Below are 21,099 nucleotides of genomic sequence, written 5' to 3'. Positions count from 1 at the left end.
GCTTTAAGAACAAATTAATTGCATTTCACATTATGATGTATAAACTTTGATTAGGAATTTTGTGGTTTTTTTCTTTTATAGATAAGAATAGCTGACATTTGGAAATGCTAAAATAATGAAAATGATCTTTTAAAACTATACAGCAGGTTCACATTTGCTTAGGAAGAAAGTGTCATTGTCTGTGAATTTAGACGGCCTGCCTTTTCCTTACCTCATTTCTATTCCTATCCTCCCCAGTTCCCTACAGTGCCAAAAAAAGATGGTGAAAGTTTGTCTTTGTTGGACTTACTCTTTACCTGTAGCCTTGTCTTCTGTCATGGGACTTTATCCTTTGGTTAGATTTGAAGAACCATGGAATTTTAGATTTGTGTAAATGTAATATATGTCTGATTATTATGTGATTTTTTTCCATTTTTAAATATATGCTTTTTTAAACAAATGTATAGACTTCAAAAAACTTCTTCTGATATTTAGACATTACCTGAAAAATTCATCTTTACAGATCAATATTGATGACAATATTAAACATGCTGTAAGTAACCCTAACATATCCTGTTGCAATAGGGAAGATGATTCATCACAGCCTCCAGATGCTTGCCGAATTCATGGTCATCTGTATGTCAATAAAGTAGCAGGGAATTTTCACATTACTGTGGGCAAGTATGTTCTTTTCACCTACTGAAAATACTTTAGACAAGTTGGCAGCTTGTTAAAAGTAAATTCTTAACTAAAATAATATTACAAGACTACTAAAGAACTGCTTAAAATGTTTTGTATCGATATTTTTGAAGTCTCAAGACTGCTGTTCTGGGCTTTAAACGCAGAATAGAGAAGACTACTGACTTTAAGCACTACTTCAAAACAAAAGTGAAATACTCATTTCATATTTTATATGTTAAAGTAAATGAGCTGTAGTTAAATGTGAATTAAAATCTGCTAACCAAGTTTTAGTAGCCTGAAAGCTCTTACCTAGACATTTCGTTAATTTGTTCATTTTGTTCGGTGGTATTAGGTTTTTGTTTGGTTCTTCTGTTTGCTGATCATCACGAAAATATAACCCTAACTAGTTTAAGACAAGTATTTCAGTGTAGTTAGCAATTAGTAGTGTCTGGGAAAAAGTTAAAGTAGGTAAAAGTTAAGGAAAAAATATTAGACCATCTACCTTCATAGGCAGCACCCAGCACAGAAACTGTTATACAATGAATATTTGGTAAATTTCTGAATGAATAAATAATTCTCTGATCCTGCCTCCCTTCCTTCATCTCTTCCATGTTGAGTTGCAGGACTGAATAGTTCTTCATTGTAAGAGACATTTTTTGACTACTACTTTGTACAAAGTACCATGCTAGATACCAAGGATGAAAAGAGAAAAAAAGCAAAGGTTTTTGTGCTTATGGTACTGACAGTCTGAGAGAGCCTGACCTTTAAACAGTGAATTGCACTGGTAGCTATTTAATTATAGTTGTATTGAGGCTAGAAGGAAGTATGGCTGGTAAGGAACTACATAACAAGGTACCTGACCTACTCTCCACATCAGCAGAGGTTTTATTGAGAAAGACCTTAATAGTGTCCAAACTAGTGGATGGTTAGCAATTTTATATATTAAGGAGACCAGGGCATCCATGCTGAGGGGAAGGTTATAAGGCAGAACATGAGAGAGAGAGAGAGAGAGAGAGAGAGAGAGGAGAGAGAGCATTAGACTTTTATGCAAACTATTTCAGTGTTTAGATTGATCATATCACACATTGCTTTGTTGTCCCACTCTTTTTAACATTCATTTTTGTGTCGTTTTGTTACTGTTGCCAGAACTCATTGCCTCCATTTTCAGTCGGTATCTGGGAATCTTAGAATGTTTGGGTATCATACAGGCAAATCGTACTTGGCACAGAGAAATTTAGATTTTATTACATCTTTGGATACAAGCAATAACCTACACCAAATCTAACCAAAAGGGGGCAACTATAACAAATATCATTATGAACCTCTACACTGTGGCTTTTGTTCTCAGTTTCACTTCTCCCTTCATGTTATAACTCACACCAGCAATAAGAGAGCCAAATGGAAAAACATTTGGTTTGCATCTTATACTTACCACCTCTGAAGTAAACCACTCCAAATAATCTGGTATCAGATTTGCCAAATTCAACGTTGATTTTTTAAAAATATATATCTCACATTACCTCTCAGGCACAGAATTATTCTCAACTGTATTATAAAGGAGAACTATTTCAGTGTGCAAATCCTTGATCATGGCTACGTTCGATAAAATAATGAAGTAGGCAGATGCTTGCCACTTAAATGAAGACTCATTACAACAGCTGCAAATGCAGACTGAAACAGATATGTTGGCCACTCAAGTGTCATGAATGGTATTTCTGTTGATGAGGTGGTATTCTGAAATAAGGAACAGCTCTTTGTAATACTGTGAACAAAACAAAATACGACATTGCCTCTGTTTCCTGGGGAATTTAGTGTCTATGGAAACTACAACAAATTATTTTGTATAGATAAATGGAGTTAAGTTCTAGACTCAGATTATTATACATAGGTTTTTTACTTATGTAGTGCCACTTAGAATGTTTGGAAGTCAAGCAAGATGTGGGACAATATTATTTTGTGTGAGACTGTCGTTGCCTTGGCAGGACCCCTTGCTTCTCTGGCTGCTAGCCACTAAATGCCAGTAGAACTCCTCCCCAGTAATTGTGACAATTGAAAATGTGTCCCCTCAGTGCTGTCCAGTTTCAGCACCCTCCGCTTCACTGAAATGTACGTGGAATAATGTATCATAGCATGTGAAAAGTATATGAAATTCAAATTTCAGGAGCCAAAATAAAGTGTTATTGGACCATAGTTGTGCTCATTTGAAGTTTGTGAAAACTTATTTATGTACCTAACTACAAACTGACTTAAATTTTTCATCTTGGCCCACAAAACCTAAAATATTTACTCTCTGGCTCTTTATAGAAAGTTTGCCAACACTCAGTTGACAGTATTGCTGAGATGAGTAGACTTACTTCCTTAAATCATAGGCCAACTATGTTCTTATTTTATATTAAGAAAATTATATGACTTAGGAAAGATCCCTTTTCAGATTTTAATTGGTTATATATTTGAATGTTATTACTTTAATCTTTTTTCCTCCTTTCAGGGCAATTCCACATCCCCGAGGTCATGCACATTTGGCAGCACTTGTCAACCATGACTGTAAGCAGTATCTGAGGTTTTTTTCCATGAAGATAAACTTGAAAAAGTTGTGGGCTTTTTTTTCTTTTTTTTAGCACAGGTGCAAGGTAGGGCTTTGAAAGTGGGCTGTTTGAAAACAGGTATCTATTGGAGAAAGTAAATAATAAATGTGTTAGCTCTAATCCATTTTCTCTTGTCTTTAAGCTACCTGTATTTCTGTTTAGTCATGGCTCAGAGGTTGCCACAGTTAGGGAGGAGAGCCTTTGTGTGCCTTGTATCACTTTGTACACATTTCTGCTAATTTTTATGGATGGTGAAGGAAATATGTAAATCTAAGTATGGCTACATACACATGTATGTATTCAAGCTAGTTTCTTGTAATGATTGTCATAAAACTTAGTTTTTAAAGTCTGCTTTTGAGAATAAAAAAGTAATAATTCCATAAAAAATCAGCAGTGTATTTGGTCAAAAAAATCTTGGTCCCATCCCCTTTAGCAGTGTATTAAAAGTATACCTGATCCAAATATATTTGGGTTCATTGGTATCATCCCTGTTTTGATAACATAATCCTATTATTATGTGAGGATTTGAACCAAGAAAGACTTAACTTTTTAGGTTATTAGGATTGGGTGTCATATTATTTCTTAGACCTTAATTTGTCTGTAATCATGAAATTTGAGATATAGCATTTTATCAGAATTTACATACATTTCCACATTTATTTGCATTTTCCTCAAAATTAATGCAGTTATAAATACCGTACGTATTACTGTACTTGCAGATTTTAGATGTTTTCATCTGAAAGTAGATAAGAATGTGAACTCATATATAATATGTGTTTTTGAATAGTAACTTATCTACCTGTTGCTTTTATTTTTTGCCTCAGCATACAACTTTTCTCACAGAATAGATCATTTGTCTTTTGGCGAGCTCGTTCCAGGAATTATTAATCCTCTAGACGGAACTGAAAAAATTGCTGTAGATCGTAAGTACTTAATATTTACTGTTGAAATTTGTATATAGGCAATGTTTTTATATCTTTAATATTAACATATTTTTAGTCCTGTTCTTAACCCCCTTATAACAAATAAACAGATCTTTAAGTAGTTTAAGTGGTTGATAACCTTTAATTGGAGATGTGTGTGGAGAGACTTTGTCCTAGTAGTGGATAAAATTTAAATGTTAAAAACAAATCCATAGAACAGAGTAAGAAATTAGAGTTAAATGTAAGCTAGAGAAGGAGTAGCACTTAAAAACTCTCTCAGTATATGAAAGGTTAATGTGTCAGTAGGGCGGAACTTCTTTCCTATATTCACCAAAGGAAGAATTAGAATAAAAGAAAGTTTCAGCATTCCAAGAAGAATTTCCTTGTTTATAAAGGTTCAAAGTTCTAAAATGTATATTTACCATTTTAGAAACCTCTTTGGAGAGCTTTGCTAACATCAGAAACCTAGAGTTATTCCAGAGTGGTTTGGTTATTCACAGAGATAGAAGTTGTACATTACAGCAGAGATAGTTTACTTTTTTTAACCTTCTATTCCACTTAAAGTATCAGTTTTTCCAGATATTGGGTGGGTATTATTATTACTTTTTTAGCAAATAATCTATTCTTGACTTTCACGATGGCTTTTGGTTGCTTTCCTCTTCTTAAGCAGTAATATTGCGTGGAATGTCCCACCTGGCAGACCTTTTAAGGATGTCTAAAGCTTCCTGTGCCAGTAGAAAGTCTAGCCTTTACAGAACTGGAATTAAGGGTTTCATTTTTATTAATCTGAACAGATTTATTAATATTCTTTTCAGTATTTTACTCTTTTAGCATAGTCTCATAATCAGATGTTATACTTAAAATACTGACTTCCATTCATGAATATGTTATGTTTGTATGAGAATTTTTCACTTAAGGAAACGTTAGTGTAATGAATTTATTAATGTGAGTAGAAATTATAAACTGTATTCATTATAATCTCATCTTTAATTTAAGTATACATTTATTCTACACCAAAATGCACTAAATATTACTTAAGAGATGCTCATTTGAAAACATGTTGATTAATACTTTGTTTCAAGATGCTAAAATGAACTATAAATTTTTGTACAGAAGTGGCACTAAATATAAACATTAATTTTCAAAAGGCTCACTTTATGTCCACGTTCCTAAATTCAAAGACTAGTAGGTATTTAGGGTCGTTATAAAATGCCACCAGACGAGTGTCAGTAAGTTACTCAAAGCTTTAAAGCAGGTATACTCTTCTTCCTAACATGTTCTGTTGGGCTTCTTTTTCCAAAAGAGAAAAAACACGTCAGCATTACAAATCTGTTGTGTTTAGGTAACTACCTTCTCCTTGATGTTCTCCAGAAGTTTTGAGGGGATTACTTAACAGTTACATGTTTAAAACCATGCAGATTTGGACAGGTCTGAAACCTTTGGAACATTTTGTGGCTTGCAACAAAATGTCATTCAACTGTATTTTCCACACCTTCCCACCCCCGCCTCTGCCCAGCCTGGCACTTAAGTTATTTAACAAAGTTATAGCCCTCTCTTGAATTAACATCAAAAGAATAGGTCTTCAGTAGTTGTCTGGCCACTGGCTGAAGGTTTCCAGTTTTTCCTGTCCTGTTTCTTTGACCCGTTTGTTATTTATTGTAGTGACACTTTACTCCTCACTTACGATGAGAAATTTCCTCTGTGCTTCATTTTTACTGCCAGGTCTGATTATCCCACCCACACGGCATTAGTTACTGCCTCACCCCCTCCATGTCATCTTTTTTCGTAAATACTTAATACCTAAACACCTTTTTTCCTAGCATTTTTAGCTTGCTTTCTTTGTCTGTGACATGATAGAGATTATTTGTAAAACACCTAAAACTAAGCACAGATTGAGCAACTCACCTTACATCAAAGAACAACTGAAAGGATGAAACTGAAGACCACCTACAATTGATATGCCTTCTATTGGTGGTAGACAAAGTTGGCACCTTTCACCCTAACATTGTCTGTGATAATATTTAGGGCATACATTTGTGTACCATATACATATAGATGAAATTAGCAATGAGAGAACTCGTCAAAAAAATAACCTTTAATTAGAAGATACTATTTCTCCATTAGTAATGGGAGAACCGTTTGGTTTTGGAAATTACAGTGGTACAAGTTGTAAGAGAAATAAGTGGTGAAGTTGAAACAGGCTTTGGTTTCTTATGGTAGAAACTTGTTTAACGCTAGTGTGTGGAGAAACCATTACGCGTACCTCTCGCCCTCCTACCTGCTTTTACCCATCCCTCCCCCGTTCAGAATTACACTGAGATAAGAGGAGAGAAAATGGATTTTTAGAAATAAAAATTTATTCATGCTGAGGAAAAAAAATAGACATACAGTGTATGCATCCATTTATATGAATTCTAGAATAGGCAGCACTAATCCCTGACAATAGGAGGTTGCGTAGTGGTTGCCCAGGGCCAGAGATAGAGAGGATGGACCACAGAGAAGTGCAAAGGAAGTTTTTGATGTGACCAAAATGTTTTATATTTTCATTGTGGTGATGATCATATGGATGAGCGCATTTGTTAAAATGTATCAAACTGTATGTTTAAAATCAATACATTTTATTCATGCACCTAGTTTTCATAGATGGTTATTACCATGTGGTGTGAAGTACACTTGTTTGCAGGTCAAACATAATGAGGCACTATTACGTATCTGTTGGAAACTATAACATACCTAATTCTAAATTTTTTATAATACAGACCTAGAGAGTTAATGTTTCGTATTGTGTGAACTGTTAATTATTTAAAATTAATAATTGGTAATAAATTGGTATTTATGACTTGTATTAAACCTAAAGTGCTTAATGAGTATGTATATATAATCCCTTTGATTACACAGTAACCCCCAGGCCATCACTGAGAAGTTTTATATATCTTTCTGATATGGTATCAATTCCTTATATATTTATCTAAAAGCCAGCTAATTCAACTTTGGTTTATTTACCTATCTTAAGATATCAGTATAAACTAAACATTTATTGTGCAGTGATTATAGTATTGTAACTTTATTATTATAAGTCTCTGTACTATAAGGGAATGCTACTTTTATTTTCCATATTCAATATAAGGATAATAATGACTGTAAAGGTATCTAAGTGACTAGTTCATCTTTTTAAGTATAAAAGGTGTGTGTGTGTGTATGTGACTATTTTATGATTACTGAGAACTTGTTTTATCAAGCATGAGTATTTTGATTTCATTCGTTGTTTTAAAACTACTTTTTTAGACATTAAGTTGTAAGTAGCATTAAATTTCAGGTTGAGTGTATTTAATAGAAGGAGGATATATTGGCAGTAGTTTTGTTGCTACTAGATTGATGGGGGGAAAACACATTTTGTTTTTATTCTAGACAACCGGATGTTCCAGTATTTCATTACAGTTGTGCCAACAAAACTACATACGTATAAAATTTCAGCAGATACCCATCAGTTTTCTGTGACAGAAAGGGTAAGTTAAATCCAACTGACGATTTTTTTTTAGCATTTTATATTCTGTTACAAAATAAGGTTTTAGTTTCAGTTGGTGTCCTCCTCCTTGTAAAATTTGTGGGAATTTTGAAATGCATTAACATTTTATTTTAAGGTAATAAAATATCAGAAGTAGGTGTATGTTCTAGAGCAAACAAAGAAGTAAGTTTTTTAAATCTGGAAGGTCTTATATTCAATTAAGTCTAAATTATTAAACTGGTGATATTATTTTATTCTTAATATCTTAATTTTGTAATGTTTTCTCATATATTGGTATTAGTAGTTTTTTTAAAAGATTTTATTTATTTATATTTAGAGCGAGGGGAAAGCAGAAAGACAGGGAGAGAAGCATCAGTGTGTAGTTGCCTTTTGCACACCCCCTTACTGGGGACCTGGCTGGCAACCCAGGCATGTGCCTTGACTGGGAATCAAACTGGTGACCCTTTGGTTCGCAGGCTGGCACTCAATCCACTGAGCCATACCAGTCAAGGCTGCAGTTTTCTCATTTGCCAGAAGATTTTCTGATTTATGTGCTTGTTATTTATTTTTTAATTAATGTATATAACCTAGGGCATGCATGGTTATTGTGGCTCAAGTAACAGATTTTGAGGGTTTGGCTTTCTAATTTGTGCCTTGTATTTGTCTGTTTGAGAGGACAAATGTTCTATAATCTCAGGGTAGAGTTGCCTTATAAATAAATATGGCAGTGAGGATCATACTTTTGGAATTGCATGGTTTAACATTTCTCATCTGTTCTGGGCTCATGTTTTCTTACTGTGTTTAAGATGGTGAATATTCAAATACTATTATTCTAAATAATTCTAAGGCATTTAAGTGCTTTAAAAAATTGCTTTCCTCAATATAGAATTTTCTTTTAATGGTTTTACAATTTGTGATGGTTGCGTCCTCAATAATTGTAGAATTTCCCTATTGTAAGGAGATTAAATATTGAAGATTTTAGGAGTGAAATGTTACATGTTTATAACTCTTTACATGGTTTGAAGGAAAAAATAAAGTGTGTAACTGTGTGTGTTTACACACACAGAGCGAGACTAGGTCAAGTGTGTACAAGTGTACTTCGTGCTTTTCTACATTGCTGTAGAGGAGGGAAGGTGACATTTCTCACTAAGATTGGCACCACCTGAACATCAGTCTACACAGTGGCAAGGCTTTCGGAAAAACAGGCAATGGGACATTATTGCTATGGGAATGCAAAATGGCATAGTCTCTGTGGTACGGAGTTTGGCAGTATGTATAGAATGACATATGCATTTATGCTTTGACTCAGCAATCATTCTTCTAGAAGTTAAATGCAAAGATGAAGTCAAAAAAATACAAAAATGATGTATGTATGAGATTCTTTATTGTGTAGTACATCCACACAATGGAGGAACATGCAGTTTCTTAAAAAGAGAGAAAACAATATCTGTATTCTGATATGAAATTGTTGCATTATCTCCATAATGTATTTTAAGTAACAAAATTAAATTAAAAAAATAGAATCCCAGAGCATTTGACCATTGTGGGGTTTGTGCTGGTAAGGTGACTAAAATAATTGAGTTGTACTTAAAAAAAAATGGAGTAACTGGAGTTGGTAAAGTGGAGGATGAGGAGGACAGAAATAGGTAGAACTGACCTTCACTCTTCATGCACCCCATAGGGACTCATTATTAGTCTTTTGTTACATGGATGCTCTGATCCCTGAAACAGCTTTTATTCATATAGTTGGTGACAGTATATTTATAATTTTGGCATGGTTGGAGATATCAGAGCTTTAAGATGAAGTCACTTTATTGGAAACTTGAATAATGGCTTCATAAGACTCTGTTGTGTTAACAGGGAAAGGGGTTTTGTAATGTCCACATAAAATTGTTTTATTCTAAAGCTTGCAGTTTAGCTATAGCTTAGCCAAAATAGGTAGGGCCTCAAATAAAAGTCATAGCAAACCACTTTGGTAGCATGGTTGTTTTGAGAAATTTATGGAAATGGAAATTTATTAGAAAGTTTGCAAACTTGATTTTTGAAAGTATAAACCTAATGAAATGAAGTAGAATTAGTTTCTCAGTGTGCACACTGCAGTAGGTTTATAATTTTAGTTACATTTCTTTAAAGAAAAAAATTTCTTTAAACACTGAACCAGTAGCTCAAATATTGATATCTTTCAAATTAATGCATTGTTTTCTTCCTGTGCTATATCAAAATGAACAACACAGACTGAAAATATTTGTTTTAATTCTGATTATTTAAATGACAGGTAGTATTATTTTGTAAATTCTTAGCAAATAGATATAAAAATATTTGTTTAAAGTCAAAATATAAGCTTTTTTAAAAAATTGATTTGGTCAGTGAAGAATGTGCCATTCAGTTGTAAGCTCTTGAGATCAATAGAAAACTTGTATGTAAAGTGATCTTTTATAGAAAATAGGAAAGTATGATTCTGTTCTTCTGATTGCTTCAAACTCTAACCACACAAAGAAAATACAAAAATGTGATTGTTTTAAGATTTTAATCTCATAGGACAATGTGTACAAAGATTTAGATGTTCCTCTCATGCGGTACAGGTTCAGGGCTTCGTGTTGATTATAAAAGTAAGTGCCCACGTGACATGAGTCTGGTTTTTCTCCTCCTCCCATCTCTCCCTGTCCTTTTGCCTCCCTTTCAGGAACGTGTTGTTAACCATGCTGCAGGCAGCCATGGAGTCTCTGGGATATTTATGAAATATGATCTCAGTTCTCTTATGGTGACAGTTACTGAAGAGCATATGCCATTCTGGCAGTTTTTTGTAAGACTCTGTGGTATTGTTGGAGGAATCTTTTCAACAACAGGTAAAGATTCATTCTTTCTTTTGTCTAATTTCTAAAAGTGTTGCTGACACTGAAATTAAGATGCTTTTACTTAAAAGGAACAAGAAATATGCACACTTTCATGTTTTGATAAAATGAAGAATTTACACTTTAAGACTTCAGTCCAAACCTCCAAAATTAATTGCTTAAGGTTAAACATAACTAGATTTACTGCATTCAGTTGTTTAAGGGAGATGACTTAGTGAGCTAGAACGACTCAAGGCGTGAGCCCAAGACCTGCCATATATGTGTAATGGTCGCCTCCTATAGATCACTTACCCTTCTAAAGTTTTTTTTTCATTTATAAAAAAGGGAATGATGGTTTCTGTGCAAGTGTGTTGTAGGATTAGACAAGAAAATACTTAGAAATAAATGACACTTAGAAATAGTAGACACTTGAATATAAATTTTCTTATTCACTTAAAGTATTTTTAACTGTATAATATGTAAAATCATATATTGTGGTAGTTCAGTTAGTGTTTTTATGATTTGGGCCATTTTGCCCTAAGATTATGGAGTTCTCTCAACAATGATAACTTGCAGAATTGTAATCATGAAAATTTGAGAGTTAAGTACAGTAGATAAAAAAAGGAAATAATTTCTTCTTTTCCCCAACCTCTATTCAATATTACATGGAGCCGAGTAGTTTATATACTTTTAATTATATATTTGAGATGAATAACTACCTTTCCTTGTAAAAGTCTTTTTGTCACTGCTTCATTTAAATGCATTTAAGTTTGTGATGCTTATATTATTTATTTTTCAAAATTACGTGGGTGTGAGATTACTAAGTACCCTTGAAGAGATTGCTTTGTCAAGATCATGAGTTACTTGGTTTTGTAATTTTGAAAAGAAATTAATTTAACTGTCTTGTTATTTTTAACTGTGGGAGTAAAGCAGACTGCTTTATTTCTTTCCTTAATTTATTCCATTAATAACTAGTTTAGTTTTATATAGCAATTTAAGAAATAATTTCATTAAAAGCATAATTTAATGAAAACATTTTTATTACAGGCATGTTACATGGAATTGGAAAATTTATAGTTGAAATAATTTACTGTCGTTTCAGACTTGGATCCCACAAACCCGTCAGCTCTGTAAGTGGTGTAGAATAAATGGTACTGATCTCGAACTCACAGTACCATTGTTAAATCTAAGTAGTATTTTTGGTGCCCCCCCTCCAAAAAAATTGCCCCAAATAAAGCATTGTGTTTGGAGGAAATAGCACAAGGAATAAAACTGATGCTCCGGTCTCTTTCTCCGTAGGTTCCCTTTGAGGATGGCCACACAAACAACCACTTACCTCTTTTAGAAAATAATACACATTAGCACCTCCCAGATGAAGGAGAAAAACTTTTTGCCTGAGATATAAAACCTTTTTTAACAAGAAAATATTGTGCAATATATTCAAAAGAAAAAATATGAAAAAGAAGCAGGATTCATACCTAGAGAAAAAAAGGAAACCAAAACTGAAATCCTATATATGTTGTGTCTGTTACAAATGTCCTAGAAGAAATTATGCAGCTAATCAGTGAGGAAGCCCAACTGGAATATTGCTTTGAAGATGACCCTTCCTGATATTTTCATAGCAAATGGGCTGTTTCAAAATCAGACCTTGAATACCTGAAGGAAAGAAGTCAAACCGCATCTAAAGAAAAAATCATTAATAGTGCTAATGTCTGCGTCCTTTTGTTTTTAAAATACTGTCTCAGAATAAAATATGTAAAACATACGGAAAACTAGTCTAGACTTTAAAAAGTTGTGATCAGGTCACATTGTTACTAGAGGCAAACCGATGGGCTCACATGCTGTAGCCATATTAATGTTAAGCCATAATGACGAGATCGTTTATCCAGTAATTTGGTTTTATGAAGGTAACTGCTTTTCTTTAAACTCTGGCTATTGACTTTGTTAACTTTTCAAGGCAGGGTCATGGAAGATGAAGGTGAGTTCTTAGAGGGGCAAGTATATAGGTGCTATAATGTGTAACAGAAGTATCATTCACAAATTGTATAGTGGGCACTTATATGGGGAGAAGAAAGCACATTTTTTAAAATCCTGCTAAATTTCCTAATATGATCATTATATTGCTGGTATATTTTGGAGTTGGGGGGTGAGTAATAAAAAGATCCACTACTGATGATGGAAATTATCAGTTTGTAAAATATTAAGAGGAAAAGTAGAATATTTTATACATTTTGTGGTGAGTAGGCAACAGGGTAACTTTAAATAAAATAGAAGTGTGAGGCACCTCTCCAAGGGAAACAAGCTGTCATGTCTGGGAGACGATCACGTTCAACGGTGTCCATTAAACTGTAAAACTGGATGGGAGAAGTGTCTGCATTCAGGATGTCCTGAATGCAGGGGACTGTGTATCAGACTGTGTTGTTCTGGCTTTCTTAGTATTTAAGGCTTGATTTAAAGTTTTCAGACTATAAAAGATTAAAAATAATAAGGGAGATATTATTCAGGTGCCATTAAATACTTATTTGGAGTGTGTGTGCCGACATCAGTTTTCCTTTTGTAATACTTAATAATAGAAGAGTTACTAACCAATCCCCATGTTTAAAATCACTTAGGGAAGTGAGGAGACAAAAACTCCAGGTAAGGAGCAAGGCCAAGACTGAAAACTAGATTTCAAATCATGGTTTTTAGAGAACAGGATGTCACAGTTACAGTTTTTCAAATGGATTTTTTTTGAAGGTTAAAAAAGTTTTTTGAAAACAGTTGGGACAGTAATGTAGCAAGAGGAGAAATACTGATAAAACTACGTTGCAATGAAGCTTACATTGAATGATGTTTTGCTGAACAGAAGCATCAATGTTTAAAATACACATTTTATCATTAGGAACCACAAAGTTAACTGATAAATACAGGTGACATGACATGCTTTGAAATATAATTGAATCCAGAAAATTCCAAAACAATCCATGTATTTTTTATTTCTTCAGATATTTTTATGAAGTTAGACTAGGAACTAAATTGAACGTGTCTCAGGGAATTTCAGCTGGAGAGAATTAGAATTTTAGCTATTTTTAGACTGAGTTTTGGTTTTGTAAATTTGCTTGTCAGAAAGTTCAATCAAATTTCAGGGGTTTTTTTATGGAAGGAAAAACAAGAATTATGTAGAATTATTTTCTTACTGTTACGATTATGACAGGAATCTTTAAGAATTTTAAAAATTATTTTGGTACATATATATATATTTGTTTTCATGTTTTCCAAATACCATATTGAAATTTTAATGAAATTAATTTGTCCCATTAAAACTACAAAAGAAATTTCTTTTAAAAAATTCAGCTTTGCTATTGATTTTTATTTAAAAGTTAAGAAAGGTTTCCAGCTGAAATTCCTTGAATAGCAAGATCAGATTTTTGGCAATCAAGACATAAGATTCTGACCAGCCCTTTGGATGATGAATGAGGAAGTATATTAAGATTTGTTAAGTGTTTTGATCTCACCAAGTGTTTCTTTTCAATTGCAGAGAACACTGTACTGACCTGCCTTCCCATTAGGCACTTCGGTTGGTGCCTGGGGTGCCTTCAGTAAGATAGCTAACTTTACTAACTCAGTCCTGCTTTTTATTTTATTAGGCTGTTCATAGTATCTACATGTATATACGTCAGCCTAAATATTTTAAAAGTTGACACCTCAAGTTACATGAAAATTTTTTAAACTGTACTTGCATTCATTGGCCAGTAAGAAGAGGTGGAATATTTAGGTGAATAATTTTCTGCTGCAGTATTTGTATGCTTCAGACTACCTTTTGCTAAAAATTTAACTCAATACTAGAGTCACAAAATTCTAACTTTCATCTTAGGTGATTAATATCACACTTTTCTCATACACATTTTATGATACAAAATACTGAGTTTTTATAATAAATTTACAAATGCAAGCAAAATTTATAATCAATACACTTTGGAATTCACAAAGAAAAAAGATCTCTTTTTAATGGTGTTATGGGAGGCAATATTATACAGTCTGTCTTTATATCTCAGGGTAGTCATTTAGTCCCCAAAATTTATGTGCAATGTCCTTGCCTTAAAATTCAAAGCTTAGGATCTTGAATCTGGATTCAAGATGTGTATTTTTTATTGTTTAAAATGTACTTATGCCTGAGCCTTAGGACCATACAGATTTCACCATGTCCTCTAACCCATACTGCCTCTCATATTCAGAGTTCTAGCAACTCTCAGTAAGCCAAAGGGGATCCGCCCTTGGTCAGCACTGTCTAGAGAGGTCGCCATTTCTTCACACCTTGCTGCCTGGATTAATATCCGACTAGGTCCATATACTTTTTTTCCCCTTCTGAAATCTTTCTTTAGTGATGAAAAGAGTTTGCATTATTTTAAGAGTAGGAAACAAACCACCTTAGGTTTTTGTGTTTTGTTTTAAAAGAACAAAATCCACTCATTTAGTGTCGGTCTTGGGTGTCAGACTCTAAATGAAATGACACATCATAAAGCAATGTCTTTGTCCTTCCACAGTCATGTATCCACAATGAAGTTTCAGTCCCTCGTGTTTGAGCTTCCCCAGCCCAGGAAAACTGTAGCAGTCTTTAAATATCACTTAGTTAATATTTGCTTTTGTCCAGACAAAACAATCTCATAATTTAAATTATGAGATTGGACTTATTTTTCTTGTTAAATATAAATGCATGATTTAAACTGAACAGTTGATGCAAGTTATAAATCAGTAGAGTTGATTATAATCAGCAAAACATTTAAATAGTTTTTTTAGCAGCTCCAAATTGTATTAAATGCTTATTAACCCTCAGGTAATATAACTGGCGAAAACAAAGCTCTTTCCTTATGATCAGGACCAAGACAAGGATGCCCACCCTCACCAGTTTCATTCAGCATGGCATTGGAAGTTCTCACCAAAGCAAGTAGACAAAAAAAAGAAATAAAGGGCATTCAGATTAAAAAGGGAAAGTAAAACTCATTTTCAGATGAATGTTTATCTAAAGGAATTAGATGAACGGTTCCTCAAAATATAACTCATTTATACCATATTGTCTAATTTTAGGTAAAACTTAAAATGAGAAGGTGTGGGGAAAAGGATCTATTAATGACAGCTACATATTGTACTAAAGCAGACCTTCAGCAACAACTTAGATAAACTGTATAATAAATATTTTACAAATTGCTCTCTGTTTTCAAGCAGTTATACTAATTGATTGTGTAAATCAGTTGATTATGTATATACTAAAGTATGGACGTACTAAAAATAGAAATAGAAACGACTCTTCTAGCTATTTAAACTCAATTTCAGTTAATCCTTTGCCTTGTGTAGCTACACTTCACAGGGTACTACCTTCTGATAAGCAAATTACATCTTAAATCAAGCAACTGCCAGTTTCATTAACCTTTTTTTTTTACTTTTTTATTGATTATGCCATTACATTTGTTCTATTCCCCCCTCCACCCTGCATGCCCCTCCCCCACCATTTCCCCCTTTAGTTCATGAACACGTGTCTCAAATTCTTTAGATTCAGTATTTCCCTTACTATTCTTACCCTCCCCCCTATTTTCTATCTACTGTCTATGCTACTTATTTTCTGTACCTTCTCCCCCTTCTCCTCCTCTCACTCCCCTGTGGCTAATCCTCCACGTGATCTTCATTTCTATGATTCACTCCTGATCCAGCTGTCCTCTTAATTTGCTTTCGTTTTGGGTGTGGTTGTCGATAACTGTGAGTTTTCTGTCCTTTCACTGTTCAACTTTTTTATCTTTTTATTAGGTAAATCCCTTTAACATTTCATATAATAAGGGCTTGGTGTTGATGAACTCCTTGAATTTGGTCTTATCTGAGAAGCACTTTATCTGTCCTTCCATTCTAAATGAAAGCTTTGCTGGATAGAGCAATCTTGGTTGTAGGTCTTTGGTTTTCATGACTTGGAATACCTCTTTCCAGCCCCTTCTTGCCTGTAAGGTTTCTTTTGAGAAATCAGCTGACAGTCTGATGGGAACTCCTTTGTAGGTGACTGTCCCCTTATGTCTTGCTGCTTCTAGGATTCTCTCCTTCATTTTAATCTTGGCTAATGTAATGATGATGTGCCTCGGTGTGTTCCTTCTTGGGTCCAACTTCTTTGGGACTCTCTGAGCTTCCTGGATTTCTTGGAAGTCTATTTCCTTTGCCAGAATGGGGAAGTTCTCTTATTATTTGTTCAGATAAGGTTTCCACTCGTGACTCTTCCCCTTCTGGTACCCCTATAATTCGGATGTTGGAACGTTTAAAGATGTCCTGGAGGTTCCTAAGCCTCTCCTCATTTTTTTGAATTCTTATTTCTTCATTCTTTTCTGTTTGATCATTTTTTTCTTCCTTCTGGTCCACTCCATTGATTTGAGTCCCAATCTTGTTTCCATTACTATTAGTTTCCTTTGCATTACTATTCATTTCAATTAGTTTAGCTTCCATATGTTTCTCTAATTTGTGACTAAAATCAACCAGCTCTGTGAGCATCCTGATAACCAGTGTTTTGAACTGTGCATCTGAAAGTTTGGCTATTTCCTCATCGCTTAGATTTATTGGCTCTGGGGCTCTTGAGTTTTTCTTGAGCCATTTTTGGTCTGTTTGCGCCGGTAAGTAAGTAAGAGGGGCGAAGCGGTAGTTGTTTACCAGGGCGGGGCCACCCAGGTCGCTGGTTTGTGACGCTGTATGTGGGGGCGGGGTCAGGGAGGGAGCAATGGCGGTCCTTTCCGCTAGCCCAGTTTTTCCCGTCCCACCACTGGCCCCGGCCTGTTTATCCAAGCAGAATTGTCTGAGCCTGCTGCCCCGTGCCGTGCCGTCTCAATGCTCGCCTCTTCACTGGTTTATCTGCACGTAAATTCGCGACCTACCGCAGACAGACAGCCGCGCCTCTAGCCAGCCTGGGATCGGATACGCGCCTTCGGCTGCTTGCGCGCCACCAGGTCAGGGATCTTCTTGGTCAACCGGCTTCGCTGCTGGCTTCGCCCCCCTTACCCGTTTAGCCGAGCGTTTCGTCCTTTTTTTTTGGACTCCGTATTGTCGATTTTCTGTGTGGTCTGGTTGTGTTTATCGTTGTTAAAAATAGTTGTTCTTAGATTTGATTGTGCGCGGAAGCAGTGTGGGTCCACCTACGCCTCCATCTTGGCGGAAGTCCTCCTTCATTAACCTTTAAAAAAATACATGTGTGTGTGTATTTAAAAACTAATCTAGGCAGTGAACACATTTCCATACATTGTGTGGGCATATGAAACAACCATACTTTTTACTGTAGGTAGTTGCTTGTGTTTTCAGAATGTCAGACTCGTAGTTCTAGAAAAACAGCCATGTGGAAATTTGCATGTGATTTTTGCAAACTTTGGAAAATATTGGTGTTTTCGGAAACTTAAGGCTGACCTGTTAAGGTCATTGTGAGATAACACACTATTTGGGTAGTAGTCCCTCAGACTGTTTACCTTGAGATACTATTGTTTACTGGGAATGATGATGTTACATTAGTATAAAATTGTGAGAAATATTTTTCTGAGATGTTGGCCCATCTACCTCAACTTTCTCTAGTATCAGTTGCCTCAGGTGGTGGCTGTCTTCAACTCGGTAGTATTTATTACTGCATCAGGTATCTAGTGAGTACAGAATGTAGGGATTACTGAGACTTTTTTTAAACATAGATACCTTTCCTTTGTTACTTGCCATCCCTTTCCCCCCAGAGTAGGTTCTTTCTCATTGCACTTAGGCACTCAAATCCTTGTTAATTGGTCTTGATTTAAAATAATTTCTTTCATACAGACACCTATCTACTCTCACTGATTAATCACAAGAGAACTTTATTCATATCATTTATTTAATGCCACAGAGAGAACATGCTTCAGCACGTAAGTGTAACCCTATTAATGATGTGAGAAACAGTGAAGCATTATGAACCTATGTGTTAATTTATATTAGTCTTGTAGGTTCTTCGGAAGATTATAGCCTTTTTTCTCAGTGGGATGGAGATCTGCAACAGTCAGCAGTTAAAGATAAAACACAGAGAGAAACATTTTAAATTCAAATTTTCATTTAATCAAAAGCCAAAATGAATACTTCATTAGTGAAATTTATTCAATTAGTGAAACAATAATCAAAAGGTAATAAATTCTTAGAACTATTATGTTTTACCCAATCTCATTGAAGTATATATCTTGATTTCATTTTTTACCATATCTAGTTTGTGTCTTTATCAATGTAACTCAAAAATAGACATCGCAAGCTGATGATCACCAGGTGTTTTGCTTCAGCGCTGTGTCATCTGCCCTGGAAAGTAGTTCCCAGAGGTTAGATGAGATTGGGAAAGACACTGCCCAGAAGAGTTCCCCCAAAATGTCCTTTATGGGCTCAGAAAAATTGCAAATAATGCTAGAAGCTGCCCTCAAGGCCTTGTATATGTCAGCTACTTGAATGTGTCAGAGTATTACCAAGTATTCCAGAGAGTGAGCATAAACATAACTTGTTAACACCCTATGCTCATTGAATTTTCTAGTAGTTGTGATTATTTTTAATTGTGTAGGCCTCAGGTATTATATTTGAGTAATAGTTCATGTTTTTAACATCAAATACTACACCACACACTGACTTCTCAAATAGGAAAGTTGGGATTATTAATACAGAAATTTGAGAATAAATATAGTACTAATTCATTTTCATTACACAAAATATTTTTAACAAAACACCTATTCTTTAAACTTGGAGTCACTTAATGACATCTCTCCTGCTGTACATTGTACAGTTGGATGATCAAAGTACTAGCAAATACTGAGGATCGCAGAAGAGTAATCTTCCCCTCTTTATAGAAAAAGACTAAAACTAGCATTTAAATTTTTGAAATTTTCCTTTCCTCGGCGGCAAAGACCAGGGAACTGGCTTTTTCTATGATTTTAGCCTAGAACTTTCCATTTGTTACTGAGGCCTGAGTAAAGTAAGTTTGAATATAAGGGATTTGGTGACTCCGATGCAGAAGGAAATGCTTGAGAGAAGGTTCTCAAGAAACTTGGTAATTCAAAAGATTTAGAAATAATAGTTGTCAAATTCAAATATGAGGATTTTTATTAAAAACATAAAAAACCGAGTCAATGCAGATATGATTGCGCCCTCATTCTGTACATAATTATTTACACCTCAGTTCTCTTTAGGTTTCAGAAGTGGATATAGTTAAGACAAATATTAAATGTAAGTCCACTTTTTTAATTCCCCCAGCCCTCAACCAGGACTCCATGGTGTAACACAAAAAGGAAGCAAACTTTACAGTGGAGAATTAAAGTATTTCTGTCGCAGTATTGAGAGGATGTTGAGACCATTCTCCCTCCACTTACACTGATTTTAAATCGTTATACTGGGTACCCCAGAATAGTCCCAAGGTTAGAATTGCCTCTTTTTTTTTCCAGCATAATTCAGCTTCTACCATGTGTTCTTCCACGTTTTTTTTTTAGTTGAAACTAGTCCTCGAGAAAAGTGCTAAGTGTAGAAACAGGGTTGTACTTTGGTGTTTTTATTCAAGGACATAGACTAGAGTGTTAGAAAACAGTCTGGAAATAATTTGTTCCTAAAATATATATGATTATAGGGCAGGACATGACTTTCCTTCTCTGACTGTAATAAAAAACATACAATTAAGAAACAGGGGTGAATGTGTGACAGACAGCACATTGGACAGGTAATGAGGTTACATATTGTTACTTCCTCATCTTGAGAACCACAGTCCGCTGTTGCAGAGGTATCCGAAAGGTTCCAGATAAGTAAAGACTGACAGATGTCCTTAGGCCTTGAGCGTGCTGGATGCTCTAAAGTAGGAGATGCATTTGTAACAGAAGCTCACAATGAAGAGCCAGACATTCCGAGCCATCTGAGATCTTGCAATGAGAAGGCGCCAGGCAATGAGGAAGAGGGCGGTATTAAAGAGGTAGTGAATATTGCGGAGCCTGGGGAACAGAAATTTATAACCAAAGTTAAAACAGTGCCAAGTACCCAACTAATTAATGTTTTCTGAAGCATACACTTTAGATAGTGTCTATTCCAGGCTGTGACAAGCAAATAGTTTAAGGGGCAGAAATGACCTGATAGCCTTTTGATTTTATATCTTTTATTTCTACATTTTTTCTCAGTACCAGATTTCTATAGTATTACCCTGAACAGCTTCTCTTTCTCATACCTTTTTCTAACAAATCTTCAATGGTTCTTGTTCACTAGAGGGTAGGTTTGAATTTCTTAGCCTACTAATCGAAGTTCTGTTCTGTTTGCAATTTACTTTTACATTCTTACCCTCTCTGTATTAAAAACCCTTTGCTTCTACCAGAATTATACCAGACTGCTGTAATTCTTTGTGTTTTAAGGGACAAATTTAAGGCAGCTGAGGACTTGAAGAGTGGTTATGTGATTTGCCATGTTAAATAGTGCGACCAGGTCTCCTGTTGTTATCCTTTCTCTATATCACATTATGATGACTATCAGGGATCATTTCCATAGTTTGTCATATTATGATAGGGCGTGGTAGAAGAATCAGTGAAGTTTGGGTTTGAATTTGGCTCTTGTACTTACCATATGTTACTATGAACAAGTTA

At 34.8% G+C, this 21,099-nt stretch overlaps 2 protein-coding genes across 6 annotated transcripts in view; one reads left to right on the top strand and one right to left on the bottom strand.

Moving 5' to 3' along the window:
- ERGIC2 (ERGIC and golgi 2) overlaps positions 1–18,388 on the top strand; it is a 45,562-nt gene extending 27,174 nt beyond the window's left edge. Inside the window, exons 8-14 of one of the 2 annotated variants that reach the window (XM_053661543.1) lie at positions 565–660; positions 3,149–3,204; positions 4,070–4,168; positions 7,577–7,674; positions 10,357–10,519; positions 11,607–11,634; positions 11,804–18,388. In XM_053661543.1, coding sequence (XP_053517518.1) covers positions 565–660; positions 3,149–3,204; positions 4,070–4,168; positions 7,577–7,674; positions 10,357–10,519; positions 11,607–11,634; positions 11,804–11,849 — 586 coding nt within the window. In that variant the 3' untranslated portion in view covers positions 11,850–18,388. Of the gene's footprint in view, positions 1–564; positions 661–3,148; positions 3,205–4,069; positions 4,169–7,576; positions 7,675–10,356; positions 10,520–11,551; positions 11,635–11,803 lie in introns of both variants that reach the window. The other variant, XM_037144871.2, reaches the window with a different exon arrangement.
- A 264-nt stretch (positions 18,389–18,652) lies between these two features.
- FAR2 (fatty acyl-CoA reductase 2) overlaps positions 18,653–21,099 on the bottom strand; it is a 124,854-nt gene continuing 122,407 nt past the window's right edge. For 2 of the 4 annotated variants that reach the window (XM_053661542.1, XM_037144867.2), the window contains one exon: positions 18,653–20,460. In XM_053661542.1, coding sequence (XP_053517517.1) covers positions 20,298–20,460 — 163 coding nt within the window. In that variant the 3' untranslated portion in view covers positions 18,653–20,297. The remainder of the gene's footprint in view (positions 20,461–21,099) is intronic. The other 2 variants (XM_037144869.2, XM_037144870.2) reach the window with 2 other exon arrangements.

Source organism: Artibeus jamaicensis, unplaced genomic scaffold (assembly GCF_021234435.1).
Source record: "Artibeus jamaicensis isolate MK-2021 breed Jamaican fruit bat unplaced genomic scaffold, CSHL_Jam_final contig_233, whole genome shotgun sequence".
NCBI classification, from domain to species: domain Eukaryota; kingdom Metazoa; phylum Chordata; class Mammalia; order Chiroptera; family Phyllostomidae; genus Artibeus; species Artibeus jamaicensis.
The sequence above is the reverse complement of the archived record's forward strand: the minus strand, read 5'-3'. Positions and strand labels throughout refer to the sequence as shown.